This window comes from Belonocnema kinseyi, chromosome 5, assembly GCF_010883055.1.
Source record: "Belonocnema kinseyi isolate 2016_QV_RU_SX_M_011 chromosome 5, B_treatae_v1, whole genome shotgun sequence".
Taxonomy (NCBI): domain Eukaryota; kingdom Metazoa; phylum Arthropoda; class Insecta; order Hymenoptera; family Cynipidae; genus Belonocnema; species Belonocnema kinseyi.
This window is the reverse complement of record NC_046661.1, coordinates 118,455,101-118,477,393: the sequence shown is the minus strand read 5'-3', so window position 1 is coordinate 118,477,393 and position 22,293 is coordinate 118,455,101. Positions and strand designations below refer to the sequence as shown.

The 22,293-nt window shown below is 30.7% G+C and overlaps 1 protein-coding gene across 5 annotated transcripts in view; it reads left to right on the top strand.

Moving 5' to 3' along the window:
* LOC117173505 (RNA-binding protein Nova-1) overlaps positions 1-21,975 on the top strand; it is an 80,229-nt gene extending 58,254 nt beyond the window's left edge. For 2 of the 5 annotated variants that reach the window (XM_033362126.1, XM_033362122.1), the window contains exons 2-6: positions 7,128-7,274; positions 7,509-7,666; positions 10,518-10,869; positions 13,854-14,305; positions 21,684-21,975. In XM_033362126.1, the coding sequence (XP_033218017.1) occupies positions 7,128-7,274; positions 7,509-7,666; positions 10,518-10,869; positions 13,854-14,305; positions 21,684-21,710 (1,136 nt within the window). In that variant the 3' untranslated portion in view covers positions 21,711-21,975. Of the gene's footprint in view, positions 1-6,786; positions 7,036-7,127; positions 7,275-7,508; positions 7,667-10,517; positions 10,870-13,853; positions 16,100-19,159; positions 21,467-21,683 lie in introns of those variants that run through there. The other 3 variants (XM_033362125.1, XM_033362123.1, XM_033362121.1) reach the window with 3 other exon arrangements.
* The last annotated feature ends 318 nt before the right edge of the window (positions 21,976-22,293 follow it).

Here is a 22,293-nt window from a genome sequence, read left to right as displayed (position 1 = left end):
GCCCTCTAGAGTAGAAAAAATTTTTTAGTGCATTTTTGAACCACCCTAGTGTACAATGTACACCTTAACCCGGAAATGTCTCCAAGCTGAATCCTTGGCATTGGGAAATGGGAAGTTCGAACATTAGAAACCTCTGAATATTTGAATCGATTTAAATATGGAAATCGTCGACTTTCATTTCAACTCTTTGAAATTTGAGTACTATATTACACGTCGCATCCGTTGATTCCGAACAAGCTTGTGTTTTGAATTTGACATTTATAAGTGTGGGCGCTTGCGTTCGTTGATTAATATCACAGGCACTAACTCGTGACGCTGCAGGTTTCATCTTTAGTTTCCTCTTCTTCTTTTTCTTCTTCTTCTGGAACTACTTCCGGATTAGGAAAAGTGACTCTAGTCTGGCCAATGTGCTGCTACCGCGGTCAGTTTCTATAATCTTCCAAGTAACTTAGAATATGAATAATAAATGCATCAACATTTTAAAAATCTAGTTGAACTGGCTGAACTGGCTAGGATCTGGACTTGTCGGGCACCGTTGAATTGAGGTCGCGGGTCAAGGTCGAACCAACCGAGCACACGGCAAGCACGGGCTTCCATCTGTCAAACAGCTGTTTACATTTGATGACATTTTACTACGTGTCAACCACTAATTGTCGTTGAAGATCTCTTCAGTTTTCTGCTAATTTTTAATCGATAATATGGGTAGTTTCGTAATTCAATTTTAAGATAAGAAGAGTTCCCAGTAGATTTTGGATCCGGAAACGGGGGGGTTTTAGGCCATCCGTATCTTATCTCGCATAAATAAAAAATTTGATGACTGAGGTTTTATATTCGCCCCATAAAAAAAACATCTGCTTTTTATCGAACCTGAAAAAGTTCTGGAAATTTGAAAACTAGCCTGGACATTTTTCTTGATATTTCTTTTCGAAATTTTAATAATGATCTTTGTGCTTTTCTGCTTATTTTTAAAATTCAGTTCAAAGCTGCTGCCTTTTTTACAATTTTATATTAACCATTTTCCAATCATTTCCATTTTAAGGGAAAAAATTGTTTAATACAAAATACAAATTTCAAATAACTATATCTAATAGTTCAATTTTCAGCAGAAAATATGAATTCTTGCCGAAAAAAGTAATGCATAATTGATATTTCAACCAAAATCTATATTAATTTTAAATCAAAAACAGTTGATCTTATCTATAAAAAAAGAAGAGTTTTTAACAAAATAGTGGAATCTTCAACAAAAAAAGATTAATCTTCAACAAGTTGTATTTTCAATCCAAAAAGATACATTTTTCCCCAGAACAGAAGAATTTTCTAAAAAATAGTTACATTTTTGACCCGAAATTATGAATTTTCAAAAAATAAGTTAATTTGAAATCAAATAGTTGAAACTTCTACCTAGAAGATTAATTTTCTACGTTAATAATTAATCTTTTTTTATATCAGTGGTTTAATAATATGAACAATAATAAAACTACCCTATTTTTAATTTAAGGCTCGCCTTTGAAACCCCTACTTGAAGTCGCTTCCCGACCTCATCTCGGACTGATATTTAAAACCGTGTCACATTACGGTATTTAATGAGAAATTAAATCCCATATTATTATATGATCCCTAACTGCTGAGTTGTAAGCACAGGGCATCGCAAGGAAAGTAAAGAGTCAATAGTGGTGGAATTCGAGCATCTATATTCTATAATCTATAAGGATGAGCCGTGGCTCAGTGGGCAGCGTTTCGGTTTCAAACCATGACGGCCTGGATTCGGAACCTGATCCAGAGCCATTTTTTGGCACTATCGGTTCTTTGCAGCTCTTCGAAAGTATCTAATCGTTTGATGAATAGGTCAATGTGAGGAAATTTAGAATAACAAGTTTGAGCAAGAGTTACAAGACTTCAATGTAAACTGTAAAGGCACCGAATTAATTTGTAGATTTAATAAATAAAATTATGCAATTTATTAGAACTTCGCTTACTCATTAAAATATAATTCTGATTTGCTTCTTCACACGAAGATAAGTGGATGTTAAAATCTGAATATTCAAAGAAAGATAATATCCTACGTTTAACTGTTTATATTTGAAATAAAAAATCTGTTTTCATGAAGTATAAAGATATACCAAAGAACTAAAAATGTTAAATAATTCTATGCTAACCGTAGAAAAGGGAATATCAATTATAAAAGAAGTATTCATACATGCATTTTACAAAAGACCCTCTAAAAATAGCCTTTTTTTGTTGAAAGAAAATGCTATATTATTGGCCAGGGATTTTTTTACTGTCGCCGAATTTTAGCTTTAGAGATTAGAGAAAAGATTTTTGAAATAATTTTATATTTATACTAAATTTGGCTTGGTTTATTTAGGGTATCTTATCATACTTATCTAGTTAAGTTAAATATTCTAAGCTGATTATATTTGAAGTAAACAGAAAATAATTCTAGTGAGGAATATGATGACAAGATTTCCGAAATTAGGAAGTTATTTTGAAGAAAGATTTTATGTGAATATTTCAGACTTGAGGATATTTCTGGGCTTCCATATGAAAAAGGCCGTTATGGTCGGTTGACAGAAAACGCGGAAAATAAAAACTGATCACAACAGGCCTTTTTACATGAAAGGGTGGATTGCATGTGATTGCAAATCATTGAAAGTAAAAATGATTTTAATCTTGTACGGAAAGTTTTAACTATGAAAAAATTGAAACTTCAAGTTTTTAAAAATGAACAATTTTAAACGTTTAAAATTTTACAATTTTAATATCAGATTTTTAACAACGTATACAGTATAAATTCTCACTTTTAAAATCTTACACTTTCATATTTACAGGATTTCAAGTGTGACATTGCCTGAAATCAAACCATTTCGTATTTTTTAAATTTTAAAACGAACTTCTAATACAGCATTCTAATTTGAAACATTGAAATATAAAACATTAAGAACTAAATAAATGCCAACGGAATAGTAATTGAAAATAGGAAAAAATCGAAGAAAAAAAACGTATAAAACATTTTAAATTTATTAAGAAACTGTTTCACTGTAAAGGGACAAAAATGATTATTTTTAATTTATTTTGCTCTAGGACTCCAGTTTAATCAAAATTACGTATAGTCATAGAACAAATATTTTGGGCGACTTCAGTAAAAATAGAAAAGGGTTAAGTACGCGGATATTCAATGAAAATATAAGTGTAGAACGAATATTTTCAGTGTGTCTAGTAGTGTTTAATTCATAAAATATTTTTCAGCAGTAAATATGTTAAAATCCATTTTCGTTCACTGTTAATTATCATTTGTTCGTGGAGAACACCGACTGTTCTCTAGAAGATCAGCGGTCCTGAACGGGGTTAATTTTACTGACCTTGCAATTGACCTAAAAATTCTGTAACTGCAGTACATTTTTTAAATATAATTAGATATATCAAATCAAGCAAGTGTTTCAAAAAGTATTTTTTATATCCACTTACTCTATTACAAAATTTTATTAAACTGATTTATACTCTGAATTTCTTTTCAATCCTTATTTTCATAAATTCTGATCTAATCGTGGACTACTTCTTGTCTATTTCAAATTGCAAGGAAATTGTAAATTTCGTAGTTTTAGTATTCACAAAGTATGCGAAATGACTTCAAAGTGACATTCGAGGTGAAGTCAATAACTTCTGCAAGCGTTTAGTATAATTGTCAGGATAGTACCCTGCTGCACTTGAACATTCAGAATAATATGCTCTGCAAACTATAATAATAATACCTAATTTGTAAAACTTATTTCTTAACATTATAATTTATTACCTGAATAATGTTCAAACTTAACGTTATATTTATTATAAGACACGCAAGAATTATTAATTTTTAGAATTAACTTTCATACAATTAATTTATTAACTGATGGCAGTGCGGATTGAGTAGAGGTCAAGCATTTCTGTTTGGTGGCTTCGTATAAGAGTTTGGGTAATTAGGGCTTTTGGAAGTGATGTGAGCTTATAAGGTTTTATCTCTAACGATCTCCTGTGGGAGGGGGGATTTTATGTATGTAAAAACCCGTATACAATCTAATCTACAATTAATTTCTGAAAGTTGGCAGTATTCACATTGCAATACAGAAATACACATATTCCAGAAATAAGGTCAATTAGATCACTTACATAATTAAATTGTTCAAGGATTCGTAAAATGCAACGAGTTTATCTAGTTGAATTTTTTCTAGATTGTATATTACTTATGGTATGAATGTTTAGAATGTTTACTTGAGATTATTTTTATTGATACAACTTCATATTTTGTTATTTGCAGTGAATTTGTATGTTTCACAAAGTTGTTTCATTTCGTTTTAAATTACAAAGAATATAATATGAAAAGTATTGTATAAAAATTATTATTTTTCCAAGCAAATGAAATGGAATTGCGTAAAATTGCTGTATTTCATTCGTTAGTTTAATTTTGGTAAAAATGTAAGGGTGGGGCTAGTTGTTTCGCTTTTTAGGACAAGTCGCGAAACCTGAACTAATATCAAAAAGCTGGACGACTAGACACTTCGCAAATCAAATACCGAAGCGAATGTGATAAGTTTCGTCTTAATTTAAAAAATAGTTTTTTGTTTTGGTTTTATCAATATCAAAATAATCATTTCATAAGTATTTAATAATTTCTTCACTTCTTTTGAAATTCCCACTTATAAAATTCATTGAATGTTTCTGAATCAATAGGAGACGTTTTACATATCAAATGATTACATAATATGACCTGGAATGCATTTACAGTTTTGCACCTGTAAAAACTAAAAATGATGCTACATATAGCTTTCATATCGTCTGTCACAATTGCTTGAACTTGAGGAATTTAAGAAGACTTACGGTGCGGATGTATGACCGAGGTTTAAATGCTTATAAAATTTCTCTTAAAGGACTGTTAAGTGCTTTATATTTTTTTACTGATCCATAGATGAAAAAGATATATTTATGATTGTTAAATAGGCCTTTAACCGGGTGAAAATCCTAGGTAATTACAATTAGTTGCATTCTAGACTGAAAGCATGTCCTACCTTTTTTGTTTACGGAGGTCTGCTGTTCTTTTTAAAGTGAGACTCAGGAATGATTCTGTTTTGAATATTCCGGTCATCATATTTAAATAATTGTGTATGAAGTTTGAAAAGAACATTCGATTTTAACTTAAAATTAATTAATTGTTATAGTTATAAAGCTATTGAGGGATTCAGGTTTTTAAAATTGAAGTTTATAAATTATTCTTTTCAAATTAGTTAGGAAAATTGTTTATTACATTATTACAGTTGTTTTCATATTCCATTTGAATATTTCCGTCGAGTTTTAAAAATACTTTTTTTTTCTTGGTGGAAGTATTAACTTTACTTGGAATAACTTGATAATAAAAGTATTTTATTTAAGAAAAGGGAAATTTTACTCAACGAGGTTTTAATAACATGTTTGAATTCAAGTAAATTACAATTTGCATACAAAATTTTGGATTAGAATTCTTGTAAATCTTTCTGACTACTTTTTTTAATAGAAAAAAGGTCAATTTATATGGAAAGTAGCTGAAGCTTTTGAAGGTGTCATCAGGTCATCTTTACTTCCGCCTTTGAATGAAATAGTGTATGGCTCTGTTGCTCAACAATACAAAACTAAGTTGTTTCAAAAGTGGCAATATTTTTTATCTGCATAATTTTATTTTTTTAAAATAATTTTTGTTCTACATAACACCCAGTTAATTAAAAAAAAAAAAAGATATTGTTTATAAATATCTCCAAAATGTTCATCAAATTTTTTTCGAAAAACTTTAAAAGTTATGATTGATTTTTAATCTTTGACGAAATCTGAAAAAGATACTGAAACTCGGGATTAATTGTAACATGTCATCGCATTTAAATCTTGAATTAGCAAAAAGGTGCCTTTTTCCATGTTAAATCATAGGAGTTAACCGAGTAGAATTAAAAATACTTAATTCTTCGTAGATTAGTAGAAAATTACAAATCTTTACAAAAAATACAAGATTTCACTGAAGTTGTTAGAAACACATCTTAAATTCAGTTCCGTATCGGATTAAGAACGATTATCTTTAAAAACAATATCAAACTTATTAAAAATCCAAAATTTTGAAGATTTACAACTTTCTTAGGACCTTTAAAGATTTTTAGAAAATAAAAACATTTTATTATTGTTTTCGGGGAAAATCTAATCTAATTTTTCTAGTTTAAAATTGATTAAAATAATATAATTTGGAAAGTTTGTAAATTTTTCGATTTATTCTTCAATTTATAATATTGAAAGTGATAACGTGGATTTTTATTTTCTGAAATCTTTAAATTTTACAGTGTTCAACAGTTTAAAAAAATAGATTTTTTCAGTTTAATGGTTTTTAAAAACTTAAAACTTTAGGATTTGTTGTTTTTTAATAACAATTGTTCATGATTGTTATTTTATATTCTGCCGTTCCTTTAAAGTTTAACCATAGAAGCTCTTTTTTAAACAGCTATCACTTTTACGTCCTAATAAAAAATTATCTCACTGCAATATTTCAAATATTTGCCATCCTAGGTTGAAAAAGAACATTTTGGCTGCAAACTTTGTAAATTATTGTAGTTGTAAATTTTTGTGGTTGTTCAAATAGTAGAAAAAAGTTGTAATTTCGTGTAATTTTGATTGAATTTTATTGAATTTATTTGTAGATTCCTGTAAAAGTGGTTTTAGTTTTTTGTACTTTTTCGTAAAAAAAATTTCCACTAGGGCTGTTCAACCTTTTCAGTTTCATAATTAACGTGGTTGTAAAAATTGTCGCGCGTCTTTTTGAATAATTATTATAATTATTTGAATGGTTTTAGTGATTTTCGGACTATGTATGTTTGAAATCCGGAATCAGCACAGACTGATATGAGACTGAATGGGTGCAATCATCAGTAGGCCGGGGCTTTAAAATTTTTTTTTCTTTTTCTAAAATATTGAAAATTTTTCTAACTGCCCTGATGGCTTGGGCAGGTCGGAAATACTTTTACCGGGAAAATTGGTTCTTCCCAATTCGCCTCCGTACGCAATGGCTCGATTATTCTGTACTTCTAGTAAACAAACTGATTTCTGTTTGGAAAGTGAAAGATAATTTGTCTTTCTTTCCCCCGTAGGAGGAGATGGCACATATCACCTCAAAGTATTGGTTCCGGGGGTGGCTGCTGGAGCCATCATTGGAAAAGGAGGCGAAACGATTGCTCAACTACAAAAAGATACGGGGGCTAGAGTCAAGATGTCCAAATCCCACGACTTTTATCCTGGTAATTATATTTTCCCCTTCACACACACCGACACACACACACACACACACACACACACACACGCCAATTAACCATATTACATATTATCTTCATCGTATTTCAAAAGAGTAGTTAAATATAATAGCAATCTCGCTACAACTGGAATCCATAATCTGACTTACTCTTTTTCAAAATAAATTAAAATCATTGAATAATATGGTAATCCCCGCTGCAATATATATTTTAATATTCCAGGAACCACGGAAAGAGTGTGTTTAATCACTGGCAGCGTTGACGCGATAATGTCCTGCATGGACTTTATTATGGAAAAGATTCGTGAGAAGCCTGACCTCACGACAAAAACGACAGTTGATTTCGACACTGGAAAAGCTACGGCGGAAAGAGACAAGCAGGTATTTTAACAAGAGAGTTGGCAAATTATGAGGAAGTACTCACAAGCTTTAGAAATTTCATCGCTAATTTCATTTTGACTAATTTTTTACACTACCATATTGTGATAATCCTTGATGTTTATTCCATATTAGCAATTATAATTAATAATTTTTCTTTAACCATGTTACACTCCATGAACTTAAATAAAAAAAAAGATAAAAATTTATAATCTTTAATGTTTGAAGCCTTGAAAAGTTGGAGACTCTTCAAATCATAAAAAGTTAGATATGCTTCAAATGTGAAAGGTCTCCTAACCTAAAATTTAATTTAAATTTTAAATCATTCTGAAAAGCCATTCAATATAAGAGGTGGACAAACGTAAAATATTGAAGAGCGAACAAATTGTAAAACCTTCCCACTTTGAAACACGGAAATTTAGAAAATCATACAAATTTGAATAGCTATAAATTTTTCGATTCGCGGAAGTCTACTCTTCAACAAAATTGTCAATTTTTAGTTATCTATCGTTTACCCAAAGAATAATTGAAGAATTATTGAAATAGTACCCAAAAAATCATGTTTGAAGTTAGATATTTGTTTAAAATGTATCAATTCCTTTATTTTGGCCCAGAGAAATTAAATTCGATTCCAACTTCTATATTTATAATATGGATTTTACCTCATAGAAAAAAATGTCGTCAGCTAGTCAGAAAAGTAGAAAATAAGTTATTACTAGATCTTCCTTTTTTTGTACATTTTTCACATGTAAATTTATAAAAACTCGTTTATTGTGATTTATCGTTTTTTATTGCAAGTTATGCAAAAGAAAAGCTATTTACTAATGCATTGAATAAGCAAGTTCTTCTAAAGTGTGAAATCTGCATGCGTTCAAGGCAGACTGAAAATGTCAGTTTCTTTTAAACGTATTTTCACTCGAGATTGTTTCTCAGGATTATCTCTTTGCCTTGAGTTTCTACTTTACTGCCAGAGAATATCTTTTTTAAATGGAAAATGCTTTTTTTTTTACAATTTTGATATCATGTTTCTTCTATTTTTAAAAAGTTCTGGTCTACGTTCAAAAGTTAAGAGAATGAAAAACATCGGGAGTTAGGCATTCGAATTACGAAGACATCAAATTTGAAAATACAACAGAAAATTATTTACAAATTTTAGCCAAGATGTTTAATATTAATCCGGCCTCAAAGACCATAAAGTTTCCCATTGATTTAATATGTAAACAGGCAGCTTTTTGCTAATCTACGATATAAAAGCGATGCTAAGTTATTAGCGCTTTTTGAAATAATTTTTTTACGAAAATCGCCATCAATTGGAAATTTTTTAAAGTTTCTAGTAGTTTTTAAAAATTAATTTTTAATTGTTTAAACAATTTTATTTTATTTAAATTTTAAAGTATCCTACACTTATTGCAGAAAAAGCCTAAAAAAGGTGGGTAATATATTCCAGAAATAACCCTTATGTAATTTAGGGATGACGCCTTAAATGTTTAAACAATTTGTTCTCTTAGCAATTTTTATATTTATTTCACGATTAATTCCATTAAGTTTTTTTAAACATTTACAAGTATTCATAGAAAACAAAGTGTTACCAAAAAATATTCCAATCTGCCGAAAAAAAATCAAATATTTAAACAAAATAAGATTCTTATACAATTTTAATTTGTGTGCACATTGAAGTATTCTTCAAAAAGGATCTATTACTTTAAAATACTAAAATATATCAAGAATTTGATGTACGTTAACAAATAGGTATTATTTAAATGATTCATTTCGAAACTTACCCGAAAAAAATCAAATGTTTGACGAAATTATAATGACTAAACAATTAATAATTCGTTTGGAAAGTTACTAGGTACTTCTGAATACATACTTATAATGAATTATGAAAAAAAGTCCAAAAGCGCGAATAAACTCCAATTTTACATAAAATTCAAATATCCCACGTATGGGATAATTTTTGGGGAGCAATTCGACTTTAAAAGTTTCGATTGATTCTAAGTCTTTGACAAAACGGTAAAAGGTTAAACTTTGTACACACTGAATAAAAATAAGGGCCACCATAATGTAAATAAATGAAAGCTAATGATAGTTACTTTTTTGGACTTGAAATTGGTCGCTTTTAATCCGATTTTAGCCCTGAAAATTGAAAGTTGTTTCCTATAAATATCTCCACAATGTGAGCAATAAATGCGGGGTTAAGGAAGAATTGAGAAATCTGAATGTCTCAATGTGTAATGTGCGACAATCACGTGCGATTCATGAGCATGGTCAATTGAAGGGAAATTAAACGCGTCCAGTGGGAGCAATGAAGTCAGAGTATGAGACTTTTGCTTGTTAGCAATGACCTAGTTAGAAAACGCTTGTATGGTTAATGATGAAGAAGTGTGTACAATTTCAACGACATTGCACTGACCTTCGAACTCTCCTGATCAAAAGGAAAGGACATTATTTTAGATAATTGAAAATGCGCAAATTAGAAACTATTCTTTAAAGTTGTTCGGATTTGAATTCCTCTTTTCATTTTCATTCTATATGCCATTTCCAAAGTCGTGCAAACACTAAAGATCTACAATTCTTCATCCATTAAGCATGAGCCATTTGTAACATCCTTCGACTTCTCTTTTTATTGCAGGTATGAAAATACAATATGAATACCCGTCATCCGAGTAATTCAGGCATAATGAATAACAATTTGCATGGAAATGCCAGAGATTATTACAAATTAATAACATCTATAAACTGATATCTTAATATCTGAACTCATTTAATCATCTTCTCGAGAATAACTTTTAAGATTATCTAACTGTTGAGGTGATTGGAGAGGTAAGTAATGAATTTTTCTGGTGTGTTTCAGGTGAAGATTTTAGTGCCCAACAGTACGGCGGGGATGATAATAGGAAAGGCTGGAAATTATATTAAACAGATTAAGGAAGAATCGGGTTCTTACGTACAGATAAGTCAAAAGGCAAAAGATTTGTCCCTGCAAGAACGATGCATCACAGTTATTGGCGAGAAGGAAAATAATCGCAATGCTTTGCTGATGATCCTGGCAAAAGTAGCTGACGATCCACAAAGTGGAACTTGTCTTAATGTTAGTTATGCAGACGTCAGTGGTCCTGTAGCCAATTACAATCCAACCGGAAGTCCTTACGCTCAAGCCCCCACGAGCACTCCAACCTATACCTCCACAGCTGGTATAAACACAGGTTTGTTTTTAATATTTATTCATTTTTATTTAAAAAAAAAAAAAAAAAAAACACCTTTTCTATCCATTTCACTTGGAGTTTTCTCAAATGTTTCATCAATTTTTAAATTGCTAATATGTAAAAGTGATTTCACATATTTTCAAGTAGGGGTCGCAAAATTGAAATTTTTCCTTTAAATGGTTTCCTTCTAGCGATTCACATTATAATTATTATTTCATATTAAAATTTAAAAAGTGGGAAACTTTTAAGTTAAGAACGCTAATTCTGAATTAAGTGTTGTAGAATAATTAAACTTTAAAGGTTCACAGTATTTCTCACAATACTTAAAATTATGCAATTTTTAACGATGAAAATTACAGTGATTTTTTATTTGAGAGAAAGCACATCTCTTGGTAAAAAAAATAACCAATCGTTTTAAATGTAACTTGATACTACCTGATATGATACTTATTAATAATATATTTATAGTCTTTAAAATTTCTACAATTTTAATTTAAAATTATAGTTATATTGTAGAATATTGTAGATTCAAATTGAAATATCACAAATTTCCGGATCATTTCGCTATTAAATATCTTAAAATTTCATACTAAAGACCTTGATAGTCAATTTTGAATTTAATAATTTTATATGTAAATTTCGAATCGATAATTTAAGATTAAAGATTAATTGATAAATTAAAGGTAAATTAATGGATTAAATGATAAATTGATTAAATCAAGCAATTTTTAATTGAAAAGTTTAAAATTGTACAATTTAAAAAAATGAAATCATATAGCAATATTGTTTTGTATTCTTTATTTTAATTTTTAATAAAAAATCACAAATTTGTCCGATTTTTAGTTAAAAAATTAACAAATAAATCATTTCACATTGAAAAATATTTTAATTGAAAATTTGTAAAATGAATAATAATTCTAAAGAAAGATTTGAAATTAAAAAATTAAAAGTCAAATTAAAGTTTAAAATATTTTCGGTAATATAAATGGTTACAATTTTAGAGTTCTGAATTTTCATGATGAACACTAAATTTTTAATTTTTCCCTTTCATAAGTTTTAGTTTTGCAGTTTGAATTGAACTGGTTGAATCTTGGAATATATAATAAGTAATTTAAAAAATATTAATTTTTAAGCGATTTAAATTAATTTCAAATAATTAAAGTTCTGAACGTTTTGAGTATAAACATTTTTAATATCACTATTTTGAAATGTATCCATTTTTAATAGCTCCCATTTAAAATTACTATTTATTTTAAAAGTTGTTTTTTTTTTAGAATAATGCAATTAATTTTTACGATTGAGAACAATTTGTTTAATCAGTTTTAATGTTAAATTATAATTTAATTATGTAATAACAATTTAAAATTCTAGAATTTCAGAAGCTTTGACTTTGATAGATTGAGTTTAGTTTTCAATACAAAATTTGTTACATTTTAATTGCTTTGACCTTAAAATTATTCAAATTCAAAAGTCTTATATCTTTAATTATTTTATTTATTTTATTTTGAAATTGTCCTGCTTTTGAAATTTTAATTTAAAATCATACTAGTTTCATGATTGGCCAATTAAAATTAAAATTGTTTAATTTTTAACGTTTTGATTTAGAAATTATGTAAGTGAACTTCTTTTTCTAATTAAATTGTCCAAAAAACGTGGAAATAAAGATATGTCTAGGCATTTTCGTCTCCGCTAATATAGAAAGTTTAAGTATACATTTTTTTCTGGTGTTCAACTTACAAATGATAAAAATTATTAGTTGAAAATGTCGGTGGTAATTCAGTTTTAAGATTAGAATGAGCCAAATTAAAAAACATTGCTAAATATTTCAAAAGATTTAAAAGATTTAAAAATATTTAAAAGGATTTTGAACATTTTTACAAAGATTTCAGAGATTTCAAAGATTAAAAAAAATGTTTACGCCAGATTAAAAATATTTCACAAGAAATTCACCTTTTTTTTAAACTTTCAAAAGATTCAAAGGATTTCAAAGATTTGAAAAATGGTACGGTACATCAGATTTCAAATATTTTAAAACATTTGGAAACTTTGAAACGATTTCAAAATTTTTCAAAATAATTTAGAAGATTTGAAACAAAGATTAATGAGAATTTTTACAAATATTTCAAAACATTTGATAAAGATTTAAAGATTTCACAAAAATTTCCCAAAGATTTCGAACATTTCATAAAGATTGCAAGAAATTCGAAGATTTGGAACATTTCAAAATGAAAATTTAATTTCAAAAGATTTTTATTTTTTTAGAAAAGTAGTAAACCCTATTTCTGTGACAGTTAGAATATTTCACGCATATTAAACAAAATATTTGAATGATTTCAAATGATTAAAATATTTCACGCATATTAAAAAAAAAATTTGAATGATTTCAAGTGAATACAAAAGATTTCAGTAAAATTTTTAAAGAATTCTAAAGATTTCAAAAAGGGTACGCAGTACACACTAGATTTCAAATATTTTAGAACACTTCTGAGATGTCAAACTATATTAATACAAATGGTTTCAACAAATTTGAGAAGATTTCAAAAGTTTTAAATGATTTCACAAGATCATCAAGAGATTTCAGCAAATTCACAAAGATTTAAAGGATGTCAAAGACGACGTATGTTCGCAGAAAATTAAGAATTTGTTTATTTATGTTTCTACTTTCTTGAAAAATTGTTGGCCGATATGAAATGAAGTAGATGTTTTTTGTCATCTATAATAAATGGTTATTTCATTATTTGATGCAAAAAAGGATCTGGAAAATACCTTGAATTACATTCCTAAGAATCGCTGAAAACACTTTTTGGTCATTTTTATGAATAGGACACAATGTTTATTTAAAAGCTTCTAATTTCTACCCAAGGTATTACATAATTCTTATATTATGCAAAGTGACGAGGAATTAATCTTGAATTTTACACCCATCATGTTCCTCCCCAAATGTGAAATTGATGAGTACTAAATCTTTGCCAATTTGATTTCAGTGAGCCTTCTGAATGGCGCCGGTCTTAGCCTGAATTTGAACCTGGGCGCAGCCATAACAACAGGAAATGCGCCAGTGACGACGCAGTTGCTGGAGCATATAAAGCTGAATTTGCGAACGACCGGGTTCACCGAACCGGCTGTGACCGAGATTTTAACCGCAATAGCCACTCTCGCCAAGTACAATATCCTCGGGATGGGCATCGGAATGCCATCCGGCATCAACTACCTCGGAACCCCAATGGACAGTACTACAACTGCCAATGGATCCAACAACAATGGTGGCGTCTTTGGACCGATTGGGACGGTACCAGCTCTTGGCTCGACCTCGCCCACTCCTCGCAACACTCTCGACCGATTTGAGCCATTTGATCCGTTCCGGCAGAACAACACAGCCAGTGCCATCCACCTGAACAACAATTCATTCGGCCTCGGCACAAACCAGTTATCACTCGTAAGTAAGAGTCCTACTCAGGTAGACGCCAACAACAAGGAGACCAAGAAAGTAGATATAGAAATTGCAGAGGTTATAGTGGGAGCTATTCTGGGACCCGGTGGTCGTGCCCTCATTGAGATTCAGCACCTAAGTGGCGCCAACATTCAAATCTCTAAGAAGGGCATGTTTGCGCCTGGTACCAGGAACCGCATAGTGACTATCACGGGTTTTCCCAATGCAATCGGCACTGCTCAATACCTCATCGAGCAGAGGATCAGCGAAGAGGAGGCGAAGCGAGCGCGTCACAACGCCATCGCTGGCATGATTCATTGATTCGATACCGAGAACAACCACTCTCGCTCATCTTCGTTATCCATCCCTCTCTTTCACCATTTCGCACCATCTCTATCTTTTTTTTCTTCGTTTTCTTCTTCTTATTCTTTCTAATATCTATCCGGCAGCTTCTTCCCACTTTCTATCTCCACCTCTGCGCAAACAGAAAAGACTATAGCTGCAAGATAACGTACCTAATTGAACTAAGGTAACTCTTATCTCAGGTATATATAAGTATCATTCAAAACAGAGAAACAACTATATTGTTGATCCAAATCACTCGGAATCGCCAACACTTTTCTTGTTTCAATGTCTCGTTGCCCCATCTGCGCTTGATTGAACCAAGAAGGGAGGTTGTCGTCACATCAGCTATAGTTTTTCCGTTGTACAAGCTCTTGAAACAATCCCGACAAAATTTGTCTCTTCCTTTACCAACATATTCCTTGTGAAATCACCGATCCCTAGTATCGCCAATTCACCAATCAACCAAAATCGCCACTCACCAATTTTACCACACCCGTCGTCACCTATCGCAGCATCACTATAGCGCTTGCATCGTCGATACATTTTACCATTCATACATCCATCACGGCTCGTTAATATTGATCTACTTTTTAAGATTCGTACATAAATATTATACGTTATTATATAGAAGAAATATAACTACTACAATTGTTCTGTGATACACCACGATACGGGGCTTGATCACACGTTTAATATTCACCACACACACACACACACACAGAGAGCCACGCATTAATCACGTCTAGTTAGATGGTTTAGAGTAGTAACTCCAAACGGGATGTGCAGTGAAACTGTCATTACGAGTCTTAGGTTAGGGACACGGTCGTCTTTCAACTTTGATCTTACCATATGAAAGATTTGGTTCTCTGATTTTTATTGAAGATGAGTGCTCCCTGATTGCGGATCAAGAGTCTACGCGGAAGATTTCCAACGTATCTGACGCGTACCTCCTTGGCCTTGACAAGCGAACTATTGGGAGTCAAAATATTATATGCTCTTTTTTTTTTATCTAATCAAAAATTCAAATTTCTACCCAATAATTCCGTTGTCAGCGCAGAAAACTTTCTCAATCCGTGATCTGGCAGCGATCGAGTAGCTGAAAAAATGGAAGAAAAGACCTTGATAATTTCGATTCACATTTTTCGTCCTGACTTTTGTCTTGAGATTTTTATTTTAAATGGAAAATTCTAAATCGATATAATGGTTCTTTATGTGAAATTATAAAATTTCATCTGCATGAGATTTATCTTGGAAAATAATCATTTTCCAGGATAAAACATTTGTGAGTTTTGTTTAATAGTTGAAAATTCGAGAAAAAATGTAAATCCCGTTGAATAAGAATTCAGGATTTTTAAGTGTTATTCAGTTTCGGAATTGTTGCCAAAAAGTTGTAAAATTTGGGTTATAAATTTTCCTAAACTTGTTGTAATTAAGTTGTAATTTAAAAAAAAAAAACTAGTAACTACATTTTTGCTTGAAATTCTGACACTTCTCAATTTTACAAATGTTCATAGAAAATTGTAATTTTCAATTTATTGTAATTTAGCGTTCAATTACATTTTCATAAGTTTTATTTGTCAATTTTAGTTTGTGAATTTATATTTCGGGAGATCTGCTGCATGAAAATTGTTCTAGGACTTTAATTTTTCTATTCTTAAACAAATGGGTCAAACAGATGGGAATTCATTTTCACAACTTTTTGGCTGTGAAAACATTAAATCAATTAATTTTATAATAATAAAATGACACCTGAAATCGTCTATTTTTTAATATTTGGAAATTAATGAGAGAAAAGAGAAATGATGTTGATATTAAGAAAATGGAAAAAGTGCAAAATAATTATTGAATAGGAAAAATAAATGTGCAATATCTTAATATCAACATCGGCAATTCAAAGTTTCTAAATTCGAAAGGTTTGAGATGTAAAAAAGTTTGAAATATTTAGATATCCAAGAAGTTATGAAATTCCCTTCCGAAGAACTGAATGAATTCAAACTACTAATTCGAATGATCTTAAATCATCTTCCAATTTTTCTGAATCTCAATTTAAACTCTTTCCAAGTCAGTGAATCAGACATTGTTTTCCGCGTTATGGGAATGTGCACTTCTCTTCGTGCGACGGAAGCGAGTCGAAGAAACGTTTCTGTTTTTATTATACCGTTTTTTACTTGTTGATTATCTCTTTATCTTCGTAGAAAGGCGAAACGATTTGGCTGAGAGGAAAATTAATAATTATTATCCTGAAAAAGTAAGCGGCAGAGCGATCGCTCGACAATACCAAAGATGCGATACGCAGACAGATCGGAGAGAGCTCGAATGTCAGAGTTAATATTTATGAGCTGGCTGGCCCGGCTGCGCGTGTAAAGCACAAGCTTTTCCCCAGTTGTCCTCTGAATTCATTTATTTTTATTGTATCCCGCTTTTCACTAGAGTTTATTTAATTACTATCGCTTTGTATACAATTTTATGACGATACTAACACAATATTCAAGATGAACTTCGCTCTGCTTGCAAGTATCGCCTCATTGTTTCGCCCTTTCGAGAAGAAAACCTAATTAGCTAAGATGACAAAAACCTGTTTTAGGTAAAGTAATTAGCTAGAAAGATTTTTATTCCATGCGAATTTAATTCGCAAATTGAAGTTTGCTCTGAATTTTCTTCGCTCGATGGCGAATCGTCCTCGAAAAGAATCAGTTTTTGATGAGAAGAGTCTCGAGTTTCACTGGTCGGAAAGCAGAATGGGTTACGATTTTCTAGTGATTAAAATTATATTCCGAGTCGATAATTAGTGAGGGTAGACAATAGGGAAAATAATGGGTGACAGTTTAAAACGTAAAAACACTAAAAAAAGAAACACTGCGTAAGTAACCACAATCGCAGGTGGTACGTAGCGAAAATTTGAGGAATAAAAAAAATAGTAGAGATAGCATCAAAATGAAAATAGAAGATGATTCGGTGATTAAGTGATACTCGAATATAATTCGTAGGTAAAGAAGAAAAGAAATGAAGCGCTGGCTCATCGCTTTTTAAAAGAAGGACTTGTATATTTATAAATATCGTGCAACATTATAATTCACTATGATATATATAAATATGAAAACAGAGCATATATATATACACATACATGAGATAAATATAAGAAGTGAAATGATAATGATGATATTATAAACTGTTGACAAATACATTTGCGTCCGCAAATACAAAATTTTACGTTTGTTCATAAATTCTATGAGAGGACTGGATCGTGATAATTGATAATTAAAAAAGAATCACAGATACCATTATTTAAGATGATACAGAGTAAAGATAATAACAGATTGAATATAATTGAAGATTAAATATTTAAAGAAAAAAAACTATAGATAAATGTTAGCTAGGTTGATATTGAAATTCACGTAGAACGTCTTTAAATCGCTGTTCAGTAAAAAATAGTGTTCGCGACCAATTTTTGATGTCCAATTTTTCATTCATCTTCGAAAACAAGTTCTCTATCTTTTGAAAATGGACCTTTTTCATCTTCCATTTTATAGGTATATTATCAAGTTCCAAAGGTTTCATGTTACTAGTTTTAATCAACTCGACTATCTACACGACTTGGTTTTCATTTACCATCTGCCGAATTTCCTTCTTTATACAAACTACAACTAGTCTAGATTCTTCCGCCGATCGTGATTTGAACATCAGAGATTTTTTTCTGCGGCGAGTTTGTACGCAAGTTTCTCCTCGGAATTTGGATTCGTTGTACTTATGGGCATTCGGATGTCGCCAAAGTTATAACCCTCGAAATTTTACTAGGTTTTTTGTTTGTTACAAAATATAAATGTGGTGTATTTTAAATTTCAAATTCCGAATGTTGAAACAATTAAAATTCCAAAGTTTTTATTTTCCAACTATATATTTATTCTAATGATTCTGAATTTGGGCTTTTGAATTTAAAGATTTTTAAATCTTGAAATTCATATTTTCAGAAAACTTTTGATTTTGAAAGGTTTCAATTTTCAAATTTGGTTCCTTTGAATTTCAAAGCCTTTTGAACTTTGGAAGCGTTTCAATCTAAAAAAAAATAATTGATTTTTTCCACAAAATGTTGTTTTAATTTTTAAAAAAGTTCTATTTTATATAAATAAAATTTGATTGATTTTTCAAATTAAGAGCGAGACTTTTGTATTTAAAATTTGAGGGTTCTGTCTTTGGACTTAATATTTGGACATCGATTTCAGTTATCTTCTGTCGTCTTTTTTAAACTCTTTCTAATTTTGTCACACGTAAACTGGGAGGGAAGCTTAGCTGCGAAATCATGTTGAGAAAGGTAACGCTTTATTTTAAATAATAATTGTACATAACATAACAACTTGCAGGTAGCACGAAAAATATCGATTGCAATGTCATTCGCGATCAAAGACATTCCTTAGAATCGCGAGATTGATGAATTTTAAGTTTTAAGGCCAGCTGTGATGGAATTGACGAATGGTCTCTGTTTTCCAATGAAAGAATGCAAGCATTTGTTTTGCGCAGGAAAAATAACTCGGCGCTGGGCAAGGACCGATGCGATGGAATGGACTTCTCCTGCAAAGAATTTTGAATCTAGTTTAATATCTAGAGGAAAATTAGCTAATCTCAATCTCGATTTTGCCCAAAATATTCCCGATTTTGTGTATTTATTGAAGAAGATGAAATAATATTAAAAATAATTCAATATACAATTGAAGTTGGGACAATTTATAAGCAAAAGAGTTTGTAGACGGAAGATTTTATAATTCTTTTTTGAATTCCGAGAATTGTCGGAATGACTCAATCATTGTTGAAAAGCGCCGAATAAAAGAGGAAATTTTTTTTTAATTTTGCACCCCTTCACTTTTATGAAGTGTCAATGCTACCTACAAGTCGTTCGCATGAATGGAATTAATTCTTATCATTCTAGCAAATTTTAAACACAGTGCGAGTATCAAAATGATTCACGCATACAAAACAGATGGAAATGAAATGATAGATACACATAAAATGATAGTTGCATATAAAAATGATAGACGCCTATTGCATAGTCAAACATACTGTCTGCTATTACGGATTTTCCTTCGGGAAAACTTAATCCGTTTCCAACTCTGTTTTTCTTACGAAAAATTCCGTAATACTAGAGAATGCCATACATAAAAAATTCATATGTGTGACCAGCTCCGAAGAAAGGGGTTCTAATACCTAAAAATATATGGATTCGGAAAACTTGATTTTTAGGCACTAAATTCTCAATCTTTAGAGCCGGTCATACGTATGAAATAGATATGCGAAGTAGAGTGACAGATGCAGAAATGCAATACGTTCAAGTTTTTGAAGAGACAAGTAGATTCTTTAATCGCGTATTAACCATTCATCGCAGGTCCGACGAGTTAGTCAATATATTTACATTACAAATAAAATAAAGAATAAATAATTGAGATATATCTACTGCGTGGTTAAATAATAATAATAATATAATATATACATATATATATATAAAAAATATAACGATAAATCTCTCGTATATGGCGACGTAGGTTAGGGATCAGGAAATTATAGGAATTGCATCGGTTCGCCTTGAATCTTAATGTGTGTGCAAAAGAAATGAGAAAATTACCGTCGTGATAAGGATACATAATTGAATTTGACATATTTAGCCATTTTTGGTGGCTCGCGTGTCGCATTACTTGGCTGTGTGTTGTGCTAGGCTACATCATGATTCATGTTCCATCATCTTCATCACCCGACTCACGCATAGGCTCCATCGAATCTGTATAGTGTTGTAACGGGGCGCGTTTATTATCAGGATAGAAAAATTTCAAAGAAAGGACAAATTTGCAGTAGGTTATCTTTTTCCGGGCGAAAAGGACTGGGAATAAGGAACGAATTGCAGATATTATACTCTGTTGAATTATTTTAGCGCCATACTCTGAAAACTGGCCTTTCCTATTGTTAACGTTTGACCCGAGTCCTCGGTTGATGCGTTATTTTTTTTTATCTCCACCGATGTACGGGCGATTTTTCAACCGAGATGAAACACGGTTTATGGGAAAGTGGAGATGGAGCCGATTCGGAATTATTATCACCCATCTTTTCTGGGTTTTATCGTTATCGTTCATTGCGGTGCTGGGCAGTTTTTTTTTTAATCGGTCTTTAAATTAGAAATATTTGCTATTTTGTTTTTTCCGATATTTTTGCTGTGCTGTTTAGTTTGAGGCCAATCCGATTTTACTTCGACTTTATCATTTAGATAATAAAGTTTATTAGATTTGAAAGAGAGTTCCGAAATTTTGTATTCTTCTTTTGTTAATTTATTATATTTATGGGAAAAGTGAGATCTTAGTGAGTCACGAAAATTTGCATAATTTCATAAATAGACGGAAAATTGAAATGTTTCGATACAAAAATGTTTCATAACAATAATTATCTTTTTTTTTAATAATTTGTTACATGGACAAGCGGTTGCTGAAACGTATTAAATCATTTTGTGAATGTCACTTTTCTCATACTTAGTGAAAAAATATCATAAATAAACAAAAGAAAATGCTAAAATCGCAGATCTTTTTGAACGAAAAACGGGCGTTTCGTCTCACGTGAATTGTTAGCTTGATAATAAAATTTTAATTTGGCCTCAACCTAAAAAATCCGGCTTAAAAGAAATCTTATGCTAAGTTGTAAATAACAAAACTTATCCTATTTTTCAAAAATTTCATGTCCAGCACTGGTTCATTGACATTAAAAATCCTTCTTTCCACGAAGTTCTCTGCTCAGTGATCGTTTGACTAGATGCAAAAAATGCAAGGGAAACCCAATGAAATTGAAATGTGGTTTATGTGCCTAAAAGAACCAACGTTGTTCAATTAACATCCAGATGAATAATTGGAACCAACTTTAGACACCTGGATCACATTTGTAACTTCAACCTTAAAGAAAAAAACCATTCTGGAGATAAATAATTCCAAATCCAAAAAAAATCTCCCGATTGTTATATTTGACTCAACTTTAAGCAGAATTACTTTACGAAAGAGAAAATTTTAATTTGCAGCGATCTGGACTCTTCGTTTTCCCATGAACTGAATTTCGATAATTTTGAGAAGACGAAATTTCGAAGAATTATTATTTACCGCCTGTACATCGAGACACCAACCGGCACGATGTTGATATTCGATTAGTGTTTTAGCTCTCGTTTAACATTTTTTGACGACACTACGAGCGTAGGGTAAGAACTTTGTCACTTTTACGTTAATTAGCAATTATTGTCAAAAAAATCCAATCAAAAAAAAAAAAATAGTAAGTAATATGTTAAACAAATATCAGTTGATTGTACACGGATAAACCAGACAGAGAAAGTTATTCTTTCGCGTTCGAGTGTCGAAATGGTGCTTTAAATCGAAATACCTCGAAACACAGTGACAGGATATTAAACTGTTTGAATATTATACTGTTTTAGTATTAAATTACTTTAATATTAAATTATTTGAATATTACATTATTTAAATATTAAAGTGCTTTAGTATTAAATTATTTTGTACTAAAAACTGTATTTTCACAAATCTCCTCTTTTTGAAATGTCGACGTTGGTATCATATAACGTATAATCAAACGTTAAACTAGTTGAACTTCCATACAAAGATGTCACGATTTCACCAAATATA